The sequence below is a fragment of the Gigantopelta aegis genome, chromosome 10, assembly GCF_016097555.1.
Source record: "Gigantopelta aegis isolate Gae_Host chromosome 10, Gae_host_genome, whole genome shotgun sequence".
Taxonomy (NCBI): domain Eukaryota; kingdom Metazoa; phylum Mollusca; class Gastropoda; order Neomphalida; family Peltospiridae; genus Gigantopelta; species Gigantopelta aegis.
Window position 1 is genome coordinate 72,628,878 of NC_054708.1, and position 22,859 is coordinate 72,651,736.

At 35.4% G+C, this 22,859-nt stretch overlaps 1 protein-coding gene across 3 annotated transcripts in view; it reads left to right on the forward strand.

Annotated features, from left to right (window-relative positions):
• Window positions 1-22,859, forward strand: part of LOC121382763 (polycystic kidney disease protein 1-like 2) — a 136,891-nt gene that overhangs the window by 13,302 nt on the left and 100,730 nt on the right. For all 3 annotated transcript variants that reach the window (XM_041512341.1, XM_041512342.1, XM_041512343.1), the window contains exons 5-12: window positions 392-538; window positions 5,593-5,760; window positions 12,837-13,013; window positions 14,176-14,393; window positions 15,247-15,360; window positions 17,562-17,703; window positions 19,017-19,142; window positions 21,713-21,961. In XM_041512341.1, coding sequence (XP_041368275.1) covers window positions 392-538; window positions 5,593-5,760; window positions 12,837-13,013; window positions 14,176-14,393; window positions 15,247-15,360; window positions 17,562-17,703; window positions 19,017-19,142; window positions 21,713-21,961 — 1,341 coding nt within the window. The remainder of the gene's footprint in view (window positions 1-391; window positions 539-5,592; window positions 5,761-12,836; window positions 13,014-14,175; window positions 14,394-15,246; window positions 15,361-17,561; window positions 17,704-19,016; window positions 19,143-21,712; window positions 21,962-22,859) is intronic.

The following is a 22,859-nucleotide window of genomic DNA, read 5'->3' on the forward strand; positions in this document are numbered from 1 at the left end:
GCCCTAACACACACTGGTAAAACTACATCAAACTGCATTTTCACGTGTTTCACTGCTCCAGAACAAAATGTAGGACTCACGGCGTCTGGTCCACGTTATTTTCATTTCATTATTTACTACAATCTAGTTATTGATTTTATTAGCCATAAAACTAATATAATAATTCACTTGACCTAAAGTGGGGTATAAGTCAGTTGTACCCACACTTATTCGGTGTATCGGTGAATATCCAAACAGTTTTGGTCGTGAGAACCTCCGACCAAAACTATAGGGATATTCACTGATACACCTCATAAAGTGTGAGTATAACTATTACTTAACCTCTATATATTACCATGTTTACCCAAGTTGAATTTCATTAATTGTTGTTTTTGTTTTTTGTTTTTTTTAGTAGGTGAACTACATGATGATACAGATAAATGTATGAATAACAAAGCAGGTTGTGAATACAAGTGTAAGCAGAAAAATACAACATTCCAGTGCATGTGTGGTGCAGGCCAGAAATTATGGCGTAATGGATTCGGTTGTATACCTACAGGTACTGCTATTATTGTTCTACCCAACCCACTTTCTGAAATATAGTACTGGCAAACTCACCTATTGGTCTATTGCCACCTGCAAAAAAGAATGACATCATTTATAGTAGTTAAACATTTGAAATGACGTCTTGTAGAATTTGAGTGTGGCACATTTCGGGCACCTGTTTGTTGGAAATTATATCTACATGTAAGCATTATATATATATATATATATATATATATATATATATATATATATATATATATATATATTACATCAAAAGGAATAATGTCTTTCTGTTAATTGTTATCTGTTTATATTATCTTTCCTGATGAATTAATAGTTTTACTATGTTTTAATTGCCTGAAATACTATCATAAACCTTTTTACACTCTTCCACTTTTAAAAATAGAAACTATTCTAATCATAATTACGTGTTCAAGATTCCGATAGTCAAATACATGTATATATTTGAGCCAATATATATTTGAGTCATATTTTATTCTTATGACTATACTGGCTATTTAAAAATGCCAAAATAAATTTTCGTAGACTTGGTCACATATAAGATACGAAAAATATCTGCCCTAATACATTCAGTCTTTGATCTGAAACATTCTGAGCTGAATTTAAAAAGTGGATACGGTAACTATGCACATAAGGTGATCTTAGTGCTAAGATCGCTTTGTAAAACGGGTCCCTAGACATTAGTAAACTGCTCTGGAAGTTCATTGACATGTGACATCTGCAGAACAATATGATGAATATCTTGGGTGTAGAAATACACTCGCCCAGTCACCCAAAATGAGGGGAAAAGCTAGCTGTCCCAGAACAATGTTTTATTGCAACTGTTGATTTTAAGACTTAAAAAAAAACCCCATAAAAAAGTGATACATTGTAACTATACTATTTCTCATTGACCATTGAACAATTAATGCAGATTTTGGCCATTTTAACTTTTTTGTCAAGGAGCCAGATGGTGCCCAATTATATTTTTTAAGGTGCCAAATAGCAAAATTAGGAACAATATTTATATACTGATAGAGTAAGTATGTATGTATGAATGTATATATAGTGTATGTATGTATGTATGTGTATATTGATGTATGTATGTATTGATGTATGAATATCTATATATTGTATGTATGTCGAGGTTGACTGTTACATACATAAATATTAACACACTGGCGCAGGGGATAATTAAATCCTTTCTGGCCTCACAAATTGTCCCATGCTGTTGCTGGGATTCGAACCTGTCACACAGAATCGCCCCCAAATTGCAAGACTAACCACGATGCGCTTTGAGCTATCGAAGCATCCATGTATGTACATGTATGTATGTGTATGTATGTATGTACATGTATGTATATTTGTGTTTTTGTGTGTGCGTGTTCATGTGAGTGTGTGTAAACCATTGGTGCAAATATTTTTTTTTTTTGAAAAGCATGAAGTATATCATAGAAACAGTTGTGCAATTTATATATGTATACTCTCACCCTGTTGAGTCGTTGTTTCTATTAAGTCGTGCCATTTGGGATTTCCCCACTTTTTAAAGTAACACATCACTTACCATTTGTTCACATTCCAAGTCTTACAGTAAGATGTGTAGACAGTCAAGTAGCTAAGAAATTTAAAGTACATCTACTTATTTGTTACATTTTACCTTAAAAATTCTTTTTTCTACACAGGAATGAAAATAGGTCAAAAACACATGACCTGTATGTCAATTAAAACATTTGTAGTTTTGTTCATTTATGGCGATCATGCCCAAATTATATATTGAAGTGTCATCTGCATGTGTATGTTTATTTTGACATACTAGTGAGTGATGTCAGTAAAAATGTGAGGTCACACGTCAATTGTTTTTCTATGGAAGCAAATAAGGGCGCTAAAATTTGAAGACGTAAACTAAGGATGTAGATCAATATAGTTTTACTTTAAAATTATGACTATTACTACAATATATATAATCAGTATTATATTTGAATAAATATTAAAAGAATATTTAGATAAAAATAGAAATAAGCAAAGCTATTTAAAAAAATACAAAAAAGAAGTTTGTCCGACTTTATGTTGCAAGCATAAATCTGCTGACCACAAAATCAATAAAAATAATTATAAAAACAGTTCCTTTTTTATTGATTGCTTCAAGACATAAATTCAACTATACAAATTACAGTTATATACTTTATTTTTATGACATTTTGTGCTTCCGTACTTGAAAATAGTAAATAACACGACTCAATAGAGTTAGGTTTTTTTCGTTCAGTGAGTAGGCTGATTGTAAGCACTTGTGTACTTTTGATTGTATCAAATGTGTATATTTTTCTTCATTGTTGGTTCAAGTAAGAATTAAAAAGTTTCTTCAACTAATAATTATAATAAAATTACAAAGTAATTTTAAAAAATGCTGATAAAATTATTAAGTACCTCGAATCACCAGAGACCCATGCAGTGTTTGCCAGAAAGAAGTTTTTGGATATGGTGCTATGAAATTGAATATTTACAATGTGTGTAGGGAGTATGGAGGGCATATCCCCTAGAAAGAAAATGGGTTAGGTTTAGGGTTAGGGTTAAGCAAATCATACAGTAATGATAAGAGTCATTAATTTTGTCAAACGGTCAACTTTAAAAAAATACATCTGCCAAAAACCCTGTAATGCTACTTCGTGACACTGGCATAGGTGGGTGGGGGTGGAGAAACCCGTAGTATGTATGTATGTATGTATGTATATTATAAAATTTAATAGTTTTAATTTGTTGCCTCCATGTATAAGCTGACTCTCTTCTTTTGGAAAGTGTTTCTAGACTTCAAAAGTCGGCTAATACACAGCAATATACGTCCCCTACCACAACACCTCGCTATGCCACTGCTGGGTGACTAGCATCTGTAATTATCTCTTGAGTATTACATCAAAAGGTCAAATGCAACACTGGAGAGTGGCAGTCTTCCTACATGATGTATGCTGTTATAAATACAAGTTTGAAAATCAGTTTCCTCTGTTGTTTAATGCATGCATAAATGACACATTTTATTTGCAACAAATCAGATTAAAAAAGTTTTTTCAAAGGGAAAAGAAGTGTCTCATAGTCACAACATTGCAAGTAATACATGTACATTTGGGAATCTTTGTATATATTCGGGATTTGGCGATAGTTAACTGGTTTTCTACTTTATGCTGACGATGTGTTTGCATGCTGCATCAAAAAAGGTTGATAGAGATCCCAGTCTATGTTAATCATGTGATATACTTTTCACATTTTTTTTTTAAGTTGTTGATACGATTGTAATGTTTTGTTACAATTTTTACTTTCCTTTTAAATAAAGTGTTTCATAAGGTGTACCAAGAAATGTTTTATAACTACCTTGTATTAGATATCTTTTACTCTGATAACATATACTTGTTAAAATTTGACTTTGATTGTTTGGCAAAAATATGGTTGCAGTCTGTTTTCGTGGTGATAATATTATCGATGATGTAATTATTTTTATCTCCGTGAAATCAAAGGTGAAATCCACTTCGCCTATGTGCTTAACAAGGCAAACTTTGGTGGAATACAGCAACTGTTTCTCCAGAATTGTCCCCTAGCGTGATTATTGCTGTTTAAGTTTAGTTCGGTTGCTGGGGGGGGGGGGGCCGTATAAATTATTTTAGTTGCCAAGCGGAAAAAAATGGTGGCATATGTGACTGAATTGGTCGCAATGTGGAGGCTTGTAATTTTGACATATAGTCTCAGAAAGGAAACCTGCTACATTTTTCCATTAATAGCAAGGGGTATTTTATATGCACCATCCCACAGACAGGATGGCACATATCATGGCTTTGGCTATACCAGTCCTAGTGCACTGTCTTGAACGAGAAATAATCCAATAGGCCCACTGACGGGGGGGTCGATCCCAAACAGACCGCGCATCAAGCACTTTAGCACTGAATTACATCCCACCCCCTTAGAATGTTTTGTAATCTACATTATACATGTATATGACTACTGTGCACAAATTATTGTTAAATAATCAGTGAAAGGCTAAGGGTCTGATAAAAATTTATGTCACGGTCGGGAGTATTTTTGATAGGAATTTTATGCTCCAATTTGTTGCCTCCGTGTATAAGCTGACTTTCTTCTTTTGGAAAGTGTTTCTAGACTTCAAAAGTCAGCTAATACACGGCAATATACGGTACTCAATTTTCTCTCACACACAAACACACACACACACACACACCGTTTCAATGTGAATGGTCATAATTTGACAAACATCAGTGAGTTTTGAACTTTCTTGTTTGTATTTTTGAATTGAGTTGGTATTTTTTTTTTTTTTTTTGATAAAAACAAAATCATCAGAATGACTATATATTTAGTTTATGAATAAAAATTGCACCTGGTTTTACTGAAAAATTACTGAAAAGATTAAATAATTCTTGAGAAACACCCATCTCTCCCTCATAATGTTTGTAATGTATCTCAAGATGCCCTTCAAATTTGTATATTATTTTTTTTTTAACAACACATCAGCACATTTTAAGCTATGACTATTTGGTGTCTTAACATGGTTATTTTGACACACACTTAGTGGCACCTCTATTTATCTCTGTGATCCTTAACAATATGTCTGACCTCATACAACCGTAGTTAAAATGTGTTGAATGTGTTGTTAAATTTCTTTCTTTTCTTTGTTATTATTGATATCAATTAACTTTAACTGTATATAAAATAAAAAGAAGTTTGTTTTATTTAACAACACCTCTAAAGCATATTGATTTATTAATCATCAGCTATTGGATGTCAAACATTTGGTTATTTTGACATATTGTCTTAGAGAGGAAACCTGCTACATTTTTCCATTAGTAGTAAGGGATCTTTTATATACACCATTCCACAGACAGGATAGCACATACCACGGCCTTTGATATACCAGTCCTGCCCTGAGGGTATATAAAATAGTGATGAGATTTGTAGGTTTATGATTATATCTTTTGATAGAGAAAGCACACTAGTTTTATTAAATGTGTAATCATGTTTGTGTTTTGCATCAGTAAATGATATAATATTTTTATTGCTGCTCCTTTTTTTCAGGTCAGCCTGTCATGTTCCATCTCAATAATGATAACAAAAAGGTTTATGAGATAGCACTAAAGACGTGTTTACTTAGGAATGCAGAGTTAGGTGTTATTTTAACACTAGAGGAACTTGAGGAGCTTATAAGAATTGCAAGCAAGCGCAAGTCAGTAGATCATTTTATAGGTAATTTTCAAAAGTCACTTGAAATATTCCTCTCTCACTGTCATGAATTTTTTTCCCCACATTTCAGTCGGACCTCGTTACAGAGACCATCACTGCAAAGATATTTACACCATCCAACATAAGTTCTACGAAAACAAATGTACACAACATAAAATTTGACACTGTCAATGCTAATTTGAAACAAATCTACAATAAGGAAGCAGGTTAATTAGGTGATATACATAAAACTTTTTATTTCATTTTTGAATTACATGTAGGTTACCGTCAGTGTTTGAGATTAAAATTTTGGGGCAGTATCCCAGTTGGATACTAACATTTCAAAATCTGGTATCCCACCTGATAATTTGGTATCCCACTTAAATGAAATTCATAAATAACATCGTAACAAACTTGGACGACACTGTTCTCGTTCCCAGTCTATTGCTACGCCGCTATTGCTCCAGTGTAGCCTTGGCCTGGGTACGAGTTTGTCGATATATTGTTACGGCATAGGATTAGACTTGGTATGAGCTCGAAAATACTGTTACTTAACTTCACCAGTAAATGACGACTTTCATTGTTTCAGCAAAAAATAAAAACGAAGGATTAAAAAAACATAACAACATTATATGGTATCCCGGTGGGATACTGGGTTATTGAAGTCTGGTATCCAAAATTAAATTCTGGTATCCCTGGGATATCGGGATACCGTTAATCTCGAACACTGACCATGGATTAAACCGCTAAATGACCAAAGGTTACCATTTTTGTAGGGGACAGGCTGTTTTTTGTTCGAATTGAAGTTTTAAATGTAACATTTGGCTGTGTTAAATCCACAATAATCTACCTCAAAAATGAAATCTATTCTACCATCACTAAAATGTGTTCGAATTTTGAACTATTTTTAATATGGTACAAGTTCACAAACAGTGGTTACACGATCGATTGTCTTTCATGTAGACCGTCCATGGATTATGCACATGGAGTGGACTATCAAGTGCGAGTGCGAATAATTTTAACATGCTCATATACCACTAGAGTTTCGAGCATGTCCGTCCCGGGGCCTGTCTCTGGATAGCCAGTGACTTGCTCTGGGACAGTACAAAATTAAGGGGATAATTTTGAAATTTACATCTAAAAATTAAATAGTGGGAATTGACTACTCGGCCGAATATTTATATAATTTGGAGCATTTTAGAAGGACAGTCCAAAAATAAATAAGAGAAAGAAGAGAGGATCGGACTATTTAATAATATTTTTGACATAAAATTTTGAACGAAGGTCTAAAAGTTTAAAGTCCGATCTATACGGTCCGGGCCCGGGGGGGGGGGAGGGTAATTTTGAGGTGGGCGGAATTTGGAATACGAATTTAGTAGTTAGGTCAAAGACCGAAGACCAAAATGTGCTACAGAAATTTAAGTCCAAACAATAAAATTAGAGTGCTCGACCGAAAAGGTTTTAAGGTGATTTGAGCAATTTAGACGAGCTGCCAAAATAAACTGCGTCGGACTGTTTACAAAGAAAAAGAAAAAAAACAAAAAGAAAAAAAAACATAAAATTTTGAACTGCGGCCAAAAATGTTTTTAAAGTCCAACTGAGCCCTAAAAAAGGAAGTACATGTCCTAGGAGAGGGTACGCAGCGGAACTCATGGCGAGTTGATGGGATGATCGGCTCGGAACTTCGGGAAGAAGTGAGGCAGGTCGATGTAGCACTCTCCCCGAAGTATTGCTGAGTAGTCTTCCGGAAGTATCAGCTTGATAATCCGATGGACGATTGGATTATCCATGTCTGATTTCAGTAAGCCTTTGCCGGTACACCCCGTTCCGCTCCGACGTCAGGTAGTAGGTACGACTTCCCTCGACGTACTGGAACTGGTACCGCCCTTGACCAGTTGGTGTTGGTCTCCAGGTCTTGGTGACGAAGGGGCCTGGCAGCTGAGAGGTCGCAGTGAACTCCCCCTTCACACAGATGCGGTACCGTCCAGGAAGCTTGTTGCGTGCGATCTGCCAAGTCGTGGGCTGTGTGTCGGACAAGTCCTGGACCGACACCTTCCTCTTCTTGGCTTCACGCTCTGCAACCGCTGTCGCAACAACTCGTGGAGACGCCGGTGGATTGGTTGGTGCGGACGACACTTTTCCTGTTTCCATCGGCGTTGGTGCTGCAGGGGGAGGAGCCGCCACTGCCGGTTTAGCCGACAGCTTTGGCTCCCCCTTTGCCGCTCCTGGCGTCTGCTGCTTCCGAGTAGTGGGGGACGGCGACGCAGAAGGGGCCGCCGCCGGCAGTTGAGCTGCCGGTTTTGGCTCCCCCTGAACCGCCCCTGCCGGTCTCGTCTTCTTCTGTGAAGCAGGAGGGACCGCCCCTGGCGGTTGAGCCGCCCGGTTTGGTCCCCCCTGAGCTGCCGTGGGACGACGTCTCCTCCTACTTCCCGATCTCTTCTGTTTATTGTCACCATAATACAAGGTGACAATAGCCGTGCTCCCATTGTGTTCAACACGATACTTGGCTAAACTTTATAAGGAGCTTATTAACTTAAATGTTAATAAGTCTTGAGGAATTGACTTAATGAACTAAATCTAAATGAGGTTGTATTGCTTGAGATTGAAAGAGCTTTTGAAGTTGTGTATTACACAGTGCTTAAAATTTATAGTTGCAAAAGAAGCTGTCTTAATTTTTTCAACTCTTATTTAACCATATGCACATTACATGACGTAATGTAAGTGACGTCATCACGTGACAGCATTCTTTTTACAGCCACATGATAACATTACAAAATAATACAAAATTGATTTTATTAGAAAATTATTATTTTTCTATTCCTGATGAAACAAATGAGTCAGAACTTTGTATACTACACGTAGAGGCAAGCTATGACTATGAATGATACTGACCTTGATCACTCTTGGTACCGTACAACTTCTCTGGAGTGTTGCTGTAGTTGTCCAGGTAGTGTCACTCAGCTGCTGTAGATTTTTGTAGTCTTGGATGACATGTTCGTTTTTCTGTTCTGCTTCTCCACAGGAGCACATGGAAGAGTACTAGCCGGAATCTCTTATGCATGTGCTGGTTCAGCCTGTTGTGTCCAGTCCTGTTCATGCCGAGTTAATTGCAAATGAGTTAGTTTGGGAGATCTATAGAGAGATTTAATATGGGTTTTCATCTCTTCATATGTTTACCCAGTTATCCTCCTGTCCTTTAGTGGCACCCAGTTTTGGCACCCAGTTTTGTTGGTCTGTCTGCATTCTCATGTCCAGGTATGCCACAGTGAGCAGGGATCCATTGCAGTACGACATGGTTGACACTGCTGATAGGGTGTAGGGCTTCAAGAGCCTGGAAGGCAAAGAGGGAATCTGTCATGGAGACAACCTGTTGGCAGTTTTCCTCTCTGGTGCTGATGATGTTGGCAGCATGAATGAGAACCTCAACCTCTGCAGCATAGTTTGTGCAGTGTTTCCCTGTTGGAAAATGTGCCTCCCCCCAATGTCCACTAGGGTCCATGATGTATATCCCAGCCCCTACATTTTTCACAGCATTTGTTGCAGATCCATCAGTGTGTACCTGTGTACATGATGTCTCTGGGTACTATTCATCAATCATGGCTAGTGCCAGGGTCTGCTTGTATGGTTCGCTGTGTTCTTCTCCAAGGGTGAGATGCTCGTCTACTGTGCAGATCTTTACATTTACATTGTTCAGTTGTGATTCCAAGGTTGGAATGTAGCTGATAGTGCTAACTTGATGAATTTTATCTGGGAGTTGAACCTTGTGTTGCTTTAGGAGTGATTTGCTCTGTTTGAGGAAGCTAGTTCTTTTTAGTCTGTTGCAGAATTACTTATTCATTCTCTTGTTCATTGGATGTTGTGGGAAAGACTTGAACGTGGCTGTTTACCGGGAGAGAGAATACCAGCGAGTTAATAAAATTTGTCAGGCTCTTGTTCTGTTCTTGTTCTACCACAACCCATTTGCATGACCGTATTCACTGTGTCATGTAACAAGTGTTGAGTATACAATGTAACTTGCTGAACACCCTGTTCCCTGTGACCTTGTGACTATAGTGTTGTATACTAGGTGAATCGACAGATTGCTGCACTGGAACATGATCGGTCATGCTGAAAATGCTATTTTCCTGCTTCGTGACTGTCACATGATGGGAGTAGTTAAGACGCACCTGTTCAACATCTGGGCATAAATGATTACAAATAGTTTCATCATCGCTGTTTAATAAAGTTAAACTTACTTTACGTATTGTGTGTTTGTTTTGGGAGCAACACGAAGATTTGTGTGCACTATAATGTGGGTGCCAATAAGTATCTAAAAATTGCCGCTCATGAAATGCGGATGTGGATGGAAGATGCAGTTTGGATTACATTTACTATAGTCGGCTGTACAGTTATTGTTAAATTCATCCAATGAAAAGTTTGTTTTGTTTAACGGCACCACTAGAGCACATTAAATAATTTTTGGCTTTTGGATGTCAACATTTGCTAATTCTGACACATAGTCATTAGAGGAAACCTGCTACATTTTTCCTGATGCAGCAAGGGATCTTTTATATTCACCTTCTCACTTACAGGAAAGCACGTACCACGGCCTTTGACCAGTAGTGGTGTTCTGGTTGGAATGAGAAAAAAACCCATCAGTTGAATGGATCCACCGAGATGGTTCGATCCTGCGACACAAGCACCTCAAATGAGCACTCGACCAACTGAGCTAAATCTCGTCCCCTCATCTAATGAATTTGTGACAATTGTTTACAACTACGCTGCCCTCTTCGTTAATTTTTCTGTCCAGGAGCATTTTATAACTATTTACAGATATCTTTTACTCTGATAATATATAGGTTACTTGTTCAAATTTGACTTCAATCATTTGGCAAAAACATAGTTGTGGTCTAGTTTTGTGGTGTTCATAATATCGATGATGTAATGATTTTAATCTCCATGAAATCGAAGGTGCTTAACAAGGTGAAGTTTGGTGGTATACAGCGACTATTTCACCAGTATTGTCCCCTTGCATGACTATATTGCTAATCTGTTTATATCAACTTTGGTTTGGTCGCCATGGAAGTGTAATGAATTTCGCACTCAAGTATGAAATGAAATCATGCCACTTGAAATTTTACCCGGGTCCAGCTACCCCTTTCAGTTGTAGACTTCAATGTAATTAACACTAAATAGGCGGCCTTGACATACCACGTCTAAATACTAGTATCAGACAGACTACATAACAATGGAACAGATTATATATTTATTCAAGGGGGTCAACACAGAAAACAGTCCTCAACATTTCGCAATACGAAGACAGTTGACATTTAAATTTTAATAGTTATTTACAAATAGTTCCCTTTTAATTAACACCTCCCCATCACAACAACGTTCATCAATACTAAATGAGATTGAGATATCCGCTAGCTCTTCTCAAAACACGGAAAAACAACTCCCTATTATAGTCTAACGGCACCCTTTTCGTTAGCTCTGTTTTGCTAATTCGGAAAGCGATTTCTTCAACAAGTCAAACCTCAAATCCTACTTCCTATTATAGTCTAACGGCACCCTTTTCGTTAGCTCCGTTTTGCTAATTCGGAAAGCAGATTCCTTGACACGCTGCCCTAGACGGATAAACTCCCAACCCACTCAAAATGTGCTAGCGTCATCGTTGGGAAAGGAATTTCCTTCAGCCAAATACAACCATTTAATTAATTAATCTCTTCCCCACCCACAATAATATTTAAATACGTTCTAATGATTTGGAAGCAAGCACAAATTCAATCAAAAAAACATCCTACAGAACAAAACAAGACTTACTTGTTTGAAACCCCAAAATCAAGTAAAGGATAATGCCTCGGCCCGATCTGCACGGACTTTCATAACCCTTAAACCCGATTGGCCAGATAATAACAAAGCCCGTAACCTACTGACAACCCCCGAGTAATTTTCCACCACAATATAAATTAGACTGGTCTCATACCATACTTTATAACATGCACAACGTAACGTTCCTGGCATTCCCTTATCAGTAAGGTTAATATTAGAGATTAATATAATTAAGAAGAAGAAGAATAACAAGAAGAACCAAATAAAAATAATAACCAAGGAAATATGAAATGATAGATCGACAGAAAACCAGGAACGCTACAGAAGAGACCATGTAAAATGTTTTAGTCGCCAAACGAAAAAAATTATGGCATCTGCAAACAAATTGTTTGCAATGTAGAGGCCTGCTATGAACAAATAGTTCACTGTCAGAATCTAGTTCATATTCATCTTTGGATTCAGAGTAAAGAACGAATATTTCACTGTCAGAATCTAGTTCATATTCATGTTTGGATTCAGAGTGAAGAACAAATATTTCACTGTCAGGATCTAGTTCATATTCATCTTTGGATTCAGAGTGAACAACTTTGTGTCGACAGTGTGTATATACAACTGTACATGTAGGCCTAATCCTATGAGAGTTTATTGGTGTCATGTTTGTTTCTTTTGAATTATAATCTACAAAGGTGTGGGTATCATGTAAGTCGGACCTTGTCACACCCAGTTCTTAACTGATTTTCCTTTTAACTCCAAATACATTCTTTATTTATAACATAAAATCCAGAGAGCGCCGAATTATAACTATACAAAATTTCACGTTTTTTTTCACATTTTGAATAATTTTTACCTAATCTACTAGACTAATACAAGAATCCAGAAGGTGTGATGGAAAATTATCATTTGCTAACTGTTTCCCTCAATATATAAAGCATTTATTAGTTCTCTTCCTGGTGGTATACCTATATTTGGCAGAGTTATGGCCCTTGAACTTAGGAAATATGAAAATTTGTTTAAAAAAACAAAATTCAGAATGCCTCAAAATGCTGAGCTAAAATTTTGTGTATATAACTTTGTCATGTATTGATCTATAACAGTACATAATAAAGTTATATACACAAAATTATACACTGAAATTATGGTACATGTAATTGGGCTACTGCATGTACTGTTTATTAGGCTACATGCTACAATTTGTGTCCTTTAAATTTTTTCTTCTCTTGTCAATTCTATCTCTACTTTGAACTATGTGACTTTATACTTAGCTGTATATTCTAATTTGTCTGTGACAGGTGTTGTGGATGTGGACCATGATCAAAGCTTCAGTCGATGGGTCGATGGGTCAGATGTCATAATTGACAACTTTAATGAAAAACATGGTTATCCAGGTTCCATTGGCATGTTAACTAAAAGTGGGTGGACAGTCAAAAAATATCTTGGTCCATCACATTATGTTTGTCGTGAACGAGGTAAGTTTTGATTGAACTTGGATCTTTTAGTTGAATATTAATGAATATCTAAATATTTATCGTCATTAAGGGCAGTATCAGGTTTTATGGACTAAAAACATACGCACACACACACACACACACACACAGTATTAATAGATGAAATATTATAAATATATTTTGATCAGACATAATAGCCATTTGAAGTGAAACTAAATTTTCTGTCCTTCATTAAATAGGTATATTTGTCCCTCATTAAAGAAGGTACATGTATTTGTTGGTAGTGGTGCTATTATTTTGTTATCCCCATCACCACAATTTGTGTGGGATATTAAAATGTATGTTCGTCCGTCCATCCGGGAATGTACAACTCCAAAACTGTTGTAAGATAGCATCATTAAACTTTACACATTATTATTCATTGTTTATTTACTTTGGAATATCGCTCTCATCTTCAAACAATATAACCAAAGTCATTATAGCAATGTGTTTGTGATCGAAACACCATGTTTTTCCCCCAATAAATCAAATTTACACTCTGAATACTTCAGCTGATCATTCATATTGGAATACCTCAGCCAATAACCTCCATATGATATTTCGACTCGATTCATAGAGAATAAAAGTGTTATTTCCGTATCAAGTGAGCAACAACGGAAAAGCCTGATGGTAAGGCTTTCCGAATGTGATCACCATTTATAAATAGTGTTTGACACCGTCACACTGGTGTTCTAACATTTTGTTAAAATTAAAGTCTGTTTTTGTTTAACCTTTCCCAGTTAACGAGGAAATGTGTGTGCATTCCATCAACACGAGAACCATCAGAATGTATATTAAGTACAGCTGGGGACATTGTAACAGCACCGAGGACGGCACTGAATCGTGAAATATGCTGATTTTCTTAAAGAACAATAGGGAATAAATACTTTAACATGACATCTGAAACTAATGTAGTTCATTAATAAATTTATCCTTGCTGCAATTTTTATTTCCCCCCTCTCCCCTTTGTTGTATCACAATAGGGTTCTGACTGTATCATTGCACCCTTACATTAGGTATATAATAATGCCTTTTCCATTTTCAATATTTTTCTGTTACCAGCTAAATGAGTTGTTTCCACAGGGGATATTGACAACTACGTCTTCTTGTTTAATTTAATTTTATTTTGTGTTATTGTTTCAAGACTACGATAGCTTCCTATTAACTGGCTTCCATGGTGTACAGGATTACCAACTTTCGTCATCGCCGTATCTCATGAGAATGTCAATGGCATCAACTATTGCATTTGGTACAGCAAGGAGTCGACGTGGTTCAAAGGCTTATTTAACAAGTGATTCGGGGGAGGCTTATGGATTGTTCTGGAGACCAAACTCTCCTACCATGCCAAATAAGTATTTGAAGGTGATTTGTTTTTTTTTAACTCAAAACTTTTATTTTTATCTTTTCTACCTATTTTCTCCAACACAATCCATTATGGTATTCATTAAAACAAATTACATGATTGCTAAATTAATCTTTTTTAATGAAAATATTGGTTAAAATGGCAATTAATATTTACAAACCTAATAAGCCAAAACCATAGGATCCTTTCAGACCTAACCTGAACATTTGGTCAGGAAATCCTCAGTGATACACGTGCTAAACGCGTAATCTCTGATTTCCGATTTAGTTTCTAGCAATCTAGTTGCCATTAGTGTTGTATTGTATGTATATAGGAGAGGGCCTAGTAAGTTGGCAAACTGGGTACATGATGTTTCCGTTTTAAGAATGCTGGAAAAATTCTATTGAATTTTTTTATTTGAACATTACTAATACACCTGAATGTGTTTGAAGAAAATCTTGGTATTAAACAATTGTACCTTTTACAAAATATGGATTTAAGTGAAATTACGGTAAGATATGCTATATTTATTGTGTACGAAGCCAAAACAAGGGTGCGAAAAGTGACTTTCGGCGACCTTACCCCCCCCCCCCCCCTAAAAAAACCCCCTCAAACCTATAAGGAGTGTTACAAATTACTCTAGACAAATATTTTTCAAGAGCATTTTAAACCATGAGCCATGATGAATTTATAATACAGTAATTTTGCGATAATTGTGTTAACCACAACTGATTATTTTAACATGCATTATTCTTTCATTATTTTTTCATTCACCTTTATTTCACACCCAGGAAGTGATTTTTTTCTTTGTGCTAGAGTATTATTAATTTTTTTATTTATTTGTTATCAATGGCTTATTTTATTTTATTTCAGCTGACAACAAAGTTAATAAATGTGGTTACTGGTGTCATTGTAATTGGCTACAAGTGTACAAATCCAAAATTAAAATTCAAAGTCACCAATGATACCAGCAGTTACAAGACACGGGTACGTATAAGATAGTATTGTTCACTACATGTACATGTACATGTATATACTCATTAAATCTTATAATAAAGACATTTGACATGTTTGAGACCCATTCGGTAATTATTTTCTTTCTGATCTAGACTATATAAGACCAATCACAATTGGTGTACTCATTACATTATTTCTTGTTCATAGCTCTACAAAGTGTTGTATCAAAGAACATTAATGTAGAGCATAATAGGGCCTTTGTACTATCCTGTATGTGTGATGGTGCATATGAAATATCCCTGTCTACTAATGATAAAAAGAATAGTCCATAGAGTGGCAACAGTGGGTTTCCTCTCTCTGCATTCCAATGCCATATGACTGTAAATAAAAGGGTGTTAAGTATACAGTCCAGAAATGTGAAATAGATTTTAACCTAATTTGGGGTTGCTTCAGAGTTCAAAAAATATGTTGGGCTTCTGAGAAATTGTGTTTTGTGGTCAAAAATGGCCAAAAACAAAATGGTAGAAAATGCCTTCAAAATATCAGTGGCTTCACTAGTTTAAAAAAAAGGTTTTCAGGTTACCTTCGCAAGACAAGACACAGCTTTAATGTATACCTGGATACTCTCCAGGCAGGGAACCCTTTGTGAATCTGCCAGGTGGATTTGGGACCCCCCCCCCCCCCCCCACCCTCCCAAGAGTTGTCTGTGAGGTGGAATCAGAGGTGTCTTCTCCAGATGGTGTCAGGGGACCCACAGAGGTGTCTTACTGTTTGCCAGTGTCCTTTTGATTACCTTTTTTTTTGCATTTGCTCAGGTTTGTCATCAATGTCAAAAGTTCACCTTTTTGGGCATGTCCTTTGACATTGGGTAACAAATTACAGGCTAATAGAAGGATATCCCTTCCAGCAGCCACATCCAGACAACACCAGTTACGGGGACACATGAAGCCATTTTTGCAGATTCTCCCAGAAGCGAGAAATGCCAAACAAAAACTTAGCTCCATTTGGCTCTGCGTGACACTGAATGTTTGATTTATCTTTAAACAGAATGACAATGTGTTTTCGATTTGTGAGTTAGGAATCTACTGACCTCTCCATATATCAATTTTATAATGCCCCCTCATGTAACAACTGTTACTAGATTAGCACAGGGATCTGTATTAAATGGTACCAATGTTATGATTTTAATATGGTATGAAATGTTTATTAGTCATCAGGTTGACATAATTAAAATATTTGTCTCTACCAAAATAGATGTATAGCTCGATGCTTAAATTGAACTAAATGCATTGTAAATCGGGCAATGTTAGCAAGCATGAAATTGGAGCTTAAATTTAAAGAGACATTACAGTAGACTGTTCCAAAAAACTGGGATTGTTTTGTAGTTGATTAACTGTAAGGACACATAACAATGGTTACATGCAATTGATTAAACAAAAAGTATAGCAAACAGTGATAGTTACAAATGTAGTTAGCATACATACATGTATTACTGCATATTTTTTTACTAAATTTAAGTTGTCTGTAAGCTGCATATAGACAAAGTATAATGTGATGTTAAAATATATCAAAAGTATTATTTCAGATGATTCCACAACTCAGTTCTTCTTTTGTTTGTGGTTGTGGTTTTGTTTTGCTTGTTTTTTTAAGTGTCTGATATGATGACCTCGCTTAAATTATATGTCACTATAATAATAAATATATGTCACTTACTTGAATTTCGCTAAACTTTAAAGGCATATTGTCACAGACTGCTGACCTATTTAATGGTCTAACAAAGTATTACCTGAGCAAAAATAATTTGATTTGTCCCTAAATGTACTTTATTCAACCATCTTTATAACCACCATACTCCATTTATTAATGATATTTTGTAAAAATAATTGAATTATGGCAGTGGTCCATAATTCAAAAACTAAAATTGCCGAGAGGGTTGACATGGATTTCACTCCATCGTGGTGGTTCAGTTAAGGTGACGCAATAGCTAGATTTGGTTTCCAACAATTAATGTAATTTCTATTTATTATAAATTTTTAGAGAAATAAGGTCCTTAAATCTGTGACAGTATGCATTTAAGATCATTAATATTTTATGATCTACAGTATCACAATTTGCCATTAACACCCATGAAAACTTGTCTTTTATAAATAATAATAAATCTGATCAAATTCAGTATTCTGTATTTCTGAAATAGGTTATTATTCTTTTTTGTTTCTTTTCCTTTAAAAAAGAAATACAGGTTCACTGTACGAGCACACAGTGGAAATCTTCAGAAAATTAACCCAACCTTTTCAGGCAAAACTATTACAGTGGAGTTTGATGATACTGCTGATTGTGAAGGCTATCAATGGGACATAACTGGAATATTTCAAGGTCTGTAGTATCAGGACTGGCGCTTTTTTCCTATTTATTTTAATGCCAAAACATTTGCCAAATTATAATAACTTAGTTTGCCAGTTTCTATATGTATATTCACCAACTACCTTTTGGTCAAATTTTTGATGCTCTGATATGTAAAATAGGAAAGTTTTACTTTTAGTGCTTTTTTAGTTCATTGGATAAATTGTATGTTCCCCTATCACTGATAACTTGGTTTGATTTACTGTAAACAGAACCCAATTTATCAATATTTAGATGGTGTTGTTTTGGTTTAAAACATTTTGTGGAGAACAAAGTACCTTTCTTGACTTTCTTCTTTTTTATTTTACAAGCCATAATTAACCTCCTGAACCCGTATTTTTAAGGATATTTTATAGCGCTTTGAAACTAAAACCATCGTAAACTATGACATGGCATGACTATGGCATGTGCTGTATTGACGTCATAGCATACAATGTTTTTACAATTTCAGAGCACTAAGATTGTTTGGAAAATATGGGCCCTGGTATCGTAAAACACTGTTCTCAACTTATTTCAATGCCTGGTTTCTTTGCTATCAAACAAATATCAATTGCATAATCAAGCTCTTCTTGTGACAAATTTGTCAACTGCTAATGACAAGCACAAGATTCATTTTGTAAATGTAGTTAAAACAATTAATTATAACAATGAAGTTCCTACTTTATTGACCTTGCACAAACATATTTGACACCCGGCATTGCATCTTTCTACATTTATGATGATAAACTGATGCATGACACTTTGGTTTTTAGAAAATAATTTGTTTGATGATTACTAATCAATTATAATCAATTGTAATCGAAAATTGATTGATTGAGCTTTTACAGATGTAATGATAAAAAATTATAAAAATCTATAATCGATTGTCACGGAAAATGTAATTTGTCCTACAGTTTAGAAAATGGAATTGATTTTTAAAATGTTGGTGTTTGTGCCTTTTATGTGTACATATTTTTTCATGCATAGAACATTTTTGGAAGGTAAAATCTGGTTTGGGTTACTACAAACATTAGGATGACAACAAACACCTTGTTTATACAGACAATGATATTATAAAATGAAAATATCTTTAATATGTAATTTAAATCTAAACACTCTGTTTAATTGTTGTATGGAACCTCAAGTTGGAAGTAAACAGGAAATACACTCAGAGGCATTATGTGGTAAGGTAACAATGTGTTTTAATGTGTCATCTCGATTAATTTGGCTCAGGCCAAATTTAGCCTTTTCTAGGTCTTTATCAATTTATCCCGGGCTAATGTAACAGTATTTTCTTTGCTTTTTAGACACATTTTCAAAGCAGTGTCCATCAAATATATGTGACCAGCAATGCATTAAAACTCCTGAAAGTTACTTCTGTATGTGTCAAGCAAAATACCACTTGTTTATTGATGGAAAGACTTGTTTGAAAGGTAATGCAGTGAGTTTATTAAGGTAATAATTTGAAATACCTTTAAAATCATTCCTTGTCAATTCACACACACAACCATAAAACACGTTTGAGATTTGGATTAATTTTTTATTACAATAATAATGTCACGTACCATCAGGATCACGCCATGTTCAGTCTTGCCATGAGCAAAATCAAGACAAGCTGAAGATAACTCCTGAAATGCGACTAGGCGAACAATCACATGAAGTTTCAAACAAAATGCGTTAAAATTTTATTGCAAGTAATAAATTTGTAACTCTCCTAAAACTTACCAGGTGGGTGCGGAGGGGAATGGGAGTAATCATTCGCCTTTCATCATGGCGAAGACTGATGTCAGTTCACCAACCCATATATAACACATCTCAGTTCACCAACCCATATATAACACATCTCAGTTCACCAACCCATATATAACGCATCTCAGTTCACCAATCCATATATAACACATCTCAGATTTTCCCAACATTTTTTTTTCGATCAGACAAAAGAATCCCACATTTTAGCTCCATATTTAAAACATTTTTCAAGTTATACCCCTCTAAATGGGTGTCGTGCCTATTTTTCATGCCGTCATTTAACATAACACATTTGTATTTTTGAAGACCCATATCTTCTGGGCAATTCCGACTGGTCTGATTGCTAGAGTGGTATATTTACAGTTTCTTATATAGTATTGTCATGGAATTAATCTGAAAACTGTCATAAAATGGTTGTACATGTAAAAGGGTCTGCAAATAAAAAAGAACCTGTGATAAGTTATTATCTGGGTGCTCTTGTAGTTTACCAATGTCAGAATGACTAAATGTTTAACATCCAATATCCAGGATGAGGGAAATCTTGGAAAGTTATGAAAATTGCAAATGTCATTTTCATTTAGGTCACGTCATATGACATGATTTGTGGTTTGTAGATTTAAGTCATGGATTACACCCCAAAAATCCATGAAACGGTTATGAAAAATGCCTTGAAAAGTTCAAACACATTCATGGAATTTTCATGGTAAACAAGTGTATGTACCCTGGTAGCCGATGATTATTAAAATGAATGTGCTCTAATGTTAACCTTTTGTAGTTTACCACTGCATGGATATTTTTCATATACTGGGTAGGTCTCTGTAGTAGCTGGTAACATTCATTCAAATTTAATGGGTGGTTAAAGATCTGCCAGATTTTTATATTTCATCTTGTACATGTATTATATTTAACCTTCTGGATGACTGGATTCATTTTTGACAAAAGCCATGTTGAGTTTATACTTTTACTCCCATATTATATTCACTTAAATTTTTTATAAATACATAAAATAAAGTTCATATTTGAATCGGTAAATATAATTTTTGTGGGTTTTTAAAAAAAATATGATATTTTTTTATCATTTAATATTGATTAAAATTAGGCAAAAAAATTAAAAAGTCTCATTTACTCACAGGCATTTGTGGCCAGATGTCCAGTATTTATGTCCATTATTCCGAAGAACTGGTGTTTTTTACCAGAATTAAAAAAAAAAAAAAACGAACTCCAATTCGTATCCAAATATTTGGTGGTGTTTGTTATGATAAAATGATCATATTTATTATCAAATTAGCTATCACAATCAGTTATCGATTCCTGAAAATGGCTGCGATGTGCCACCATTGTTGTCGAGTGAAAATACTTGCCAAAAAAATAAAGCTGCCATACTGTGAAATAATCTATTTCCTGTGTATGGTTATTATTTTTGGTGAGTGCCGTGTGCAAAATATGAATTGGGAACTGCACTGTATACAGTGTAAATGTATGTTGACTTGCATGATGTCGGGCGAGATATCTCGCCTGCAGTAGTCAGAAGGTTAAGACTACTGTGGCCTACAGTTAATCAAAATTGGGGTAAATCACTACCCAACCCAGTCATCCCTTTTATTGATCATGATGTGTGGTGACAGCTTTTGTTCATCTTCTCTCATAACAGAAACTCTTGTCCTCTTTGGTAATCCTCTTGACATCCAATAGCCGATGTGTGTTTTTGTACTGGGGTGTAGTTAAACATTCATTCATTCATTCATTCATTCTTTTGTCCTTTCTTTTATTTATTTATTCATTCATTTATTCATTCATTCTTTGGTAGGCCAGTTCCAGGTAGTACTAACTTGGTGTATAACGTTCACTTCATGATTCCCATCACAAATCTGGTTCACATCTTAGGAAAGTGTTCATCATTATATATTATAATGTATTTAACAACCCACCAATCACAACATGGATTGGCACAGCAATATCTATAGTTAGTTTGCAAAACTGTTATTTTCAATTGCTTTCTTTTCATCAAAAACCTATTAAGAATTCAAATCATTTTCCACTTCGCAAGTCCAATCTTGTAGGCTGCATTTGAGTTTCAGAATTGCTAATTGAATGTTGTATATGGTAAATATTATAGTTCCTGTAACTAAAATAAAACTTAATTAACACACTTTTGCCATTAAGTTAGGGTGTGATCGTAGTTTTAGACAGTTACATGAATGAATTGAAGACTCGTACATGTATAATAATATCTAGTATTGACTCTTTTTAACAGATGATGAACATAACTTGAAGAGTGCTGTGGCTTTGGCTCTTAACTACTCTGTATTCCAAAATGTGATCCAGAGTCTTTCACACATTCCTGTATATTATGAATTTTTTCCTGAAAAAATGGATTTCACTGAGGCAGCCGCTACCTGCAGAGAATATGGTGGATATCTGCCATCCATTCATACAATTTTTGAGCATAGGCTGATGTATTCACATCTTTCTAGCCATGCTACCTGCAATAAATGGTTGCTAGGTAAGTTTTTATTGCTTGGTGTTTGCTGATTGTATTAGTGTAACATAATAAAAAATATGTAATTTATTTTATATACCTCTTTGTGAAATAGTCTCGTTTAAGATGTGAAAAAAGTGAAATTTGAAATACTGGTACAATTTCTAAGCAGGACACACGTGATCTGACCACAATTGTTACTGCCATCTTGATGTTCAAAATGGCCACCATCGAAAAACAAATTTGCTAATATCTTGATTCAAGTTGTTGATCCCATGTTTTCACACCTAAGGAATTCAACAGAACTGCATGACTAAAATACCCTACCATCATTTCTTGTATGTCAGAATTAAACATGACTTTCATTGGAAAAAATATGTTGTTTTGGGGGGGGATTTTTTCACTGCCTTTTCATTCTCTCCTTTGAATTGCATCTCATTTCTTCCGGATCTCACTACTCCTCTTTTCTTTTCACTTCCACATCCCAGTCCTCGTCTCTCCAACCATGACAGGTGCTTGTCTCCTGTGGCTATCTGTGCCACACACCTTCCATTTCCCATCAGCTGTAGCTGTGGGCTTAGTCTGACCATTTCGGAGAGTATACAGTAATTACTTCCGGCATTATTGAGCGGTTGCAGTGGGTCAGACCAGCTTCTATTAACGGCAGAGGACGAGGATGCAAGGAAGAACACACAGACTGCACCCGTTAAAGGTATAGAAAATAATAGGCAGAAGATGATAGATGAGAAAGGTGAATGAAAGCATGAGCCAGCTTTGACGAGATTTGAACCACTTGTCATCAGCTTGATTGTCCAGCAATTGATTCACTAGACCAAGGAGCTCACTACTCATTTGCTTTTTGCATATCCCATTATGTCATGTGATTGGTGCTGTAAATTTTGCGTTAACAAAAAATAGGTCA